This window comes from Magnolia sinica, chromosome 2, assembly GCF_029962835.1.
Source record: "Magnolia sinica isolate HGM2019 chromosome 2, MsV1, whole genome shotgun sequence".
In the NCBI taxonomy this organism is placed as follows: Eukaryota; Viridiplantae; Streptophyta; class Magnoliopsida; order Magnoliales; family Magnoliaceae; genus Magnolia; species Magnolia sinica.
The window spans coordinates 96738085-96744084 of record NC_080574.1 but is presented as its reverse complement, the minus strand read 5'-3'; the positions used below and the strand labels follow the sequence as shown (position 1 = coordinate 96744084).

The window sequence follows — 6000 nt, the reverse complement described above, 5'->3', positions numbered from 1 at the left end:
CTAAGGTGGACCATACCACAAGTAACAATGATGATTGAACACTCACCATTAAAAACTTCCCCAGCCCCACTATAAACATATTTATAATGTTTATTTTCCATCCAACCCCTTGATAAGGTCAACCAGAATTTGATGAAGTGAAAGTACATATATTAACTTAATCCAAAACTTTTGGGGCCTAAAAAATATATTTTAATAGTCGTTCACCTCGCTTTTTCCAGTGGTGTGGTACACCATAGATTTGGATTGCGCAAGTCCTGCGATGACGTCCTTAAATAATATGTAAAAATGGACGGAGGTAACACCCACTACGCGGTACGGGGGTAACAGCTAATCCGCTCCCATATGGAAGACCTCGACCAGCTTGGGGAAACCATTTACACCGAAGCAGTCTATCCGTAGAACCGAGCCCGGCGAAGCCCACGAGTTCGTGCAAAAGAAAAAGAAAAAAAAGACAAAAAAGAGAAAAAAAAAAAAGGAAGATGAAGAGTGGAACAGGCGAAGAGTTACCCAGGAAGGAGGCTAACGTGCTCCGAGGGCATGAGGGAGCCGTTCTGGCCACCCGCTTCAACAGCGACGGCAACTACTGCCTCAGCTGCGGCAAAGACCGAACCCTCCGTCTCTGGAATCCCCACCGCGGCATTCAAATCAAGACCTACAAATCCCACGGCCGTGAGGTCCGCGACGTCCACGTCACCTCGTAATCTTCCTTCTCTCTCTCTCTCTCTCTCTCTCTCTCTCTCTCTCTCTCTCTCGTTCAACGGACATATCTACTGCGGGACCTTCCAGATCAGCGGTCTTGATCATTCTAGGAACGAGCAGCAGTCCTCTGCATTTCTCATCTCTGATTCTTTTCCTCTACTAGTCTACTAGCGGGATTGAAGAGTCGTCCGAGTCGGATTCAGCACCGTGAGTCGCCATTGACAACGGGGGTGGGACTCATGACTCAACTCAGGAATGAGCGACTGAGGCCAATTCACCGAGTCGTGAGTCGCTCCTGACTCTTGAGCTGAGTCGACTCGGGACCGACTTGCAACTAAATTTACCATTATAGGCAACTGGAGGGCGAGTTGCGTATTGTTTTATGTCAGAATACGTCCAACCATCAGCAATCATCTAGTTGGTGGGGTCACCTTGGATTGCTTATGGTTTTCAACTAGGCCAGATGAGCCACTAAACCCATTTCACCATGGTACATGGATCAGATGACATCTGATCAGGTTCCCTCCAAAAGGGAGGTAGAAAACAAAATTAACTTGTGTTGGGGAAGTTGAAGAACAAGTGATGGTTGGATTGTCTGATAGATGTGAGTTTTGAAAGATAGGCAATCCACCATAAGTCCCAGTAGATGGATGGACCTGCTTGATACATCACCCTGCAATGTTTACTATGGAGAGATTGGCCTACCATTTTCCAGTTCTTCCAGCACCACTGTATCATCATTTCCCTCTGAAAAGTGGCTTTTGTCAGTTAGACAAGGATATGTGGCTTGGAAAATGGATGGTCATGCACAAAAGGCCAACATTCCAATGCTTTGGATCCTCATATTGGTATTGTCATTATTGAGAACTGATCACCTAATGGCACCTGCACCACTCCTTGTGGTATAGGGTGGGGCTGTTTTAGCCATTGGATGCATTATATGGGGTAGATAGAAAAATAAATAAATTAATGCATCAAATGTCTAAAACAGCAGAAGTCCTGTATCACAAGGAGGGGTGCAGGCGCTTGTAGGTGATAAATTCTTGTCATCATTTTCTGAAAGGTAGTGTGATCTGGACTTGCTAGACAGCCTGGATTAATACTTTGATTGATCATGTCTCCAAAAACAATTACTTGTACCATCGCTTATGGTGCTAGTAGTTTCATATGATTGTTCCACCTAGATTGTGACATCATTGTGTGTTTGAAGCAATGAGCTGTCAGATTCAGTATCGTTTCTTTTAGAAGGAACTTTCTGGTCTGTTTCAATGAATATTGCCTCTTAACACAGAAACACGTAGTAGGTGAATGAAGATCCTCTATCTGGTTGGCTGTGATGTGATTGGCCTACAATAAAACACCACACTGATAAGATGATGTGATTGGCCTAAATCATCAAAGACTCATCTGCAGCGTCTAGAAGACGGATCATCCAGATTCACCATGTATACAGCCAGTTGCAAATGGTTCTGAGTGTCAATGGACCCAATTTGATTCATTGTGATGCAACATTTCCAAAATATTTTTGCAAGCACTGGTTTCTGTTTGTTGCACATCCCTTGCACTCACCTTGTTGTGATTCAGATCACTGTAAGCCCCACATGGAAAAATCCCATTGACCAGAGATACTTAGTGCCCCATGCAAAGGTAGATCCTTGTTTCTGACTATCCTTTATTTCGATGGTGAAGATCTTTGATCATCAAGGTTTATGCAACATGGTACATTCCCAGTGGGACTTTATGATGAATGGTGTGATTCATTGTGCATGGCAATGGGGGAGCAACATGGGTGAGCAATATTTGCAGTTCTAATTCCAGATCCAGAAAAAGGGTCCAATTTCTGAAGGTGAAAATGAATGATCAGTACAAGCAGGAGTTTGGCAAGGCTGTGGATAGAAAATCTGAAATCCTTGGGCAGATTTTAGATATCAATCTTGGGGAGGAAGCGGGCACGTGAGTCCTCAATGAAGAGAAGTGACCTTGAAAAGGATTTCAGTAATTTGCTCAGACTATAAGAAATTTATTGGATTGAAACAACAATTGTTGAGCAATTTCAGAATGTTGTACCATTTGGAGGCAGTTCCAAGACCGCCATGGCTGGGATATCTTGCCAATCTGCATAGGAAGAGGATGCTATTTATACGGTTGGAGTGTCACCTCACAGATGTGGTTGTTAAAGTCATTGTCCTTTCATTTGACAGCAATAGGGCAATGGCCCATATGGGTTAACGGAAAATTTCTTCAATGTTGGGACATGCCATGGGAGGACATTATGTTAGCATTTGAGTAATTTCGTAATGAAAGCTTGATGAATAAATTATTAAATTGGACTTCTAATATTGTTCCCCAAAAGGAGGATATGTTGGAAATCGCTGATTTTGGAAGTAATTGCTATTTTCGCTGAAGGAGATTAGGAGAATGATGATTCATTTTCAAGGGGCATTTGTTAGTTGCTAATGAATGTGTTGGGGAGGGAGAGAGGTGTGTCCTCAACTTATGTCTAAATTCGAGAGAGAGAGAGAGAGAGAGGCCCCAAATGCACCCACAGCTGAATCATGGAAATCATGTCTTTGTTGGGTACAAGCGGGAATTGGACGTCATACAAAAATCACATTGAATGCATAATCCTAACTGCAGATTTTTTCCTGTTGGATAGTTGAGTTTTGGTCCTCAACTATCCCCTTGAATGCACCAATCAAAAGTTAATATCATCCTACATCGTGTCCTTTGAAGCTTCGATGGCTAAAGCGGTTCATCTTGCATGCATGATCTAACCTACATATCATTGATTTGGACTGTCAGCCATCGACCGGTCTGTTGAAAGTGGATGCATTGGAACATTATTTCCACACATCCTGATGCACGAGGACTCTTTCTACACACACACACACACACACACACACACACACGCACACTCTTTTCATTGATAGTTTAGGAGGTTGGTTCCTCTACAAGTGCTTGTACTTATTCTATAAGTGCGGGGCATGGGTTCCACCAGGGTGTGCGTATGTCATCCAACATGCATTAAATGAGCCCCATCATAAAAGGTTGGTGATCCAAAAATTAGTCCAATCCAACATCTTTGGGCCACCACATGAACTTGGTGATTTTTGGATGGTTGGCCATTCTTTTCTTGGGTGGGGTCCAATGTACATCCATGGCCCACTGTAGGGCCCAAAATGTGCTGATTTTGGACTTTTTGTTGCTACATTTAGGGCCAAAATGTTAGGAACTGCAATTTACTATTTGTAGTAGAAATGGGGGCTTAATTGAAGATATGATTGAAGATTTCAAGGATTATTTTCTAGATTTACTTTTACTATTATTAGGCCTGTTGCCATCTTAGGTAGATTAGATTGATTAGATTATTAGGCATATTGCCATCTTAGGAAGATTAGATCGATTTAATAGTGGGGGATTTTCACTAAGAGCCCTTTTGTTTCATCGATGTCCGTGGTAAAGTAACGTAAATGGGCCATCATTACTATTTCACGTTTGTTTGAACAGGTATTGTGGCTCATATTTCAAGGGTCAAATGACGATGTAATAGGAGAAATAAATAAATTTATAATCATTAAAAAAACTCCAATCCAAACACTAACAGCAATTTATTTTGGTATTGATTTGACATTGAATAAATGTAAAATTGCCATCATCACATTTTTACCATGATAACCGAAATAATGTAATTGGTGCCATTATTGCTATAAAATGTAGCTGATATCACCAGACAAGTAATTTGTAATCATTATTTGTTTCCTTTATTGTTGTAATGAGTAAAACAAGCTAGCCCTAAAGATTCCTAGTTATTGTTTTTATGGTCTATAAAAGGGGGTGGGGTAAGAGGTAGGCATTTCAAAAATTTTTAAGCGTGACTTTTCTTAAGTATTGTAATAGAAGAAGTCGAATATCAATAAGGTTATTTCTCCCTCTCTACTTAATTGTTCCTATGGGTGTACTTGTCCATTTCTTTGTGATTTGAGTATCATGGGCTCATTGACTTGATAATCGGGTTGCACCATTATGATATTAAAGCTGGTGCTCGTTGGGTGATTTTCGACTACACATCATGTCTGATGGGGACATCACGCGTACACACACGCCCCCCCTTATGCACGTACGCAAGGAGAAGGAGGACCCCACCGTCGATCTGGATTGATGACGACGTCCAGAGAGGGCCTCCTAGCTAGAAGACGGAGTTTTGGTTCGTTGGAGTGTGCTCGATAGTCAAGTAAAACCCATCATGGGATCTCATGATCGTGACCCACTAGTTTGATTAATCTCATATTTTAGATTTTTCTTATTAATGTTATTTAGAGTATCATGGACGGTTTAGATTTCTTTGATTAGTTTTTATTTTTGTTTACTTCATCGCCAAGTAATAGGTTGCGCACATGGCGCGAGTTTTGGGGTATAAGGTTTTCATATAAATAGGCACACTTTGTAGGTTTTTTTTTTTTTTTTTTTTTTTCCATTGAAGCTTAATAAAAATTCTGCATTTTCTACTCCTCTGAGTTCTTGAGTTGTGGAAATCCAATTGGGTGCGAAGCCTTCCCTTCATCGAAGGGCTAACTACCGCGGTGCGAAACCACATCGATCCCGATTCACCCCCATCCTCTACTATCTATATTTGTCATCTCCTACCACCATCTGCGCCTCAAATCTGTCATTTATTGTAACAGTTTTCCTCTTTACAGCAGAATTTCAGATTCTGGCCCTGCAGGAGGGTTGAAACTTCGGCGGAGCACCACGCACAGACCGCGCATCCGATCGACACGAAACTTGGGAATCTTGAGGCCCTCCCCTGGCTGACCAGAGCCAAGGAGGCGCTTTCCGCGTTTGGCGCCCCCTCGCACGTGCGGCCAGACCCCTGCGCACGTGCAACAGGCCCGCGCGCGGGGACTATCTCTAGGTTTAGATTTCCGCCTATTTTACTCCTCTCATACTTATTATCTCTAACCCTAACCCTAGATTGTATTACTTTCAATTTATTTGCCCATTTTCTTGCCCTAGGGTTCTTTGAATTTGAATTAATGAATCCCTTGGATTAGGGACTGATTGCTATGCATGTGTGGATGATTTTTTACTTCCCTTTGAGTATCGTTTAGCTTATAATTTTACTGATCCAGCCCTAGCTTGTGTAGGCCTGGACCCGCATAGATCCCCCTTGCTTGAATGTTTGAACTTTTGTGTGGGATGTGAAATTTTATGTGAATGTTTCTGAATTAGTATAATCTAAAGCCTGAGATCTTGCATATCATATTCAATTTTCATGTCCTGCATCAATGTCCTAATTGC

General features: G+C 41.9%; 1 protein-coding gene across 8 annotated transcripts in view; it reads left to right on the top strand.

Moving 5' to 3' along the window:
• Positions 1-438: 438 nt before the first annotated feature.
• LOC131237288 (uncharacterized) overlaps positions 439-6000 on the top strand; it is a 91212-nt gene continuing 85650 nt past the window's right edge. For all 8 annotated transcript variants that reach the window (XR_009167158.1, XR_009167159.1, XR_009167156.1 and 5 more), the window contains exon 1: positions 439-700. Coding sequence is in view for 4 of the 8 variants with exons in the window: in XM_058234987.1 (XP_058090970.1) it covers positions 483-700 (218 nt within the window). In the remaining 4 variants the exon portion in view is untranslated. The remainder of the gene's footprint in view (positions 701-6000) is intronic.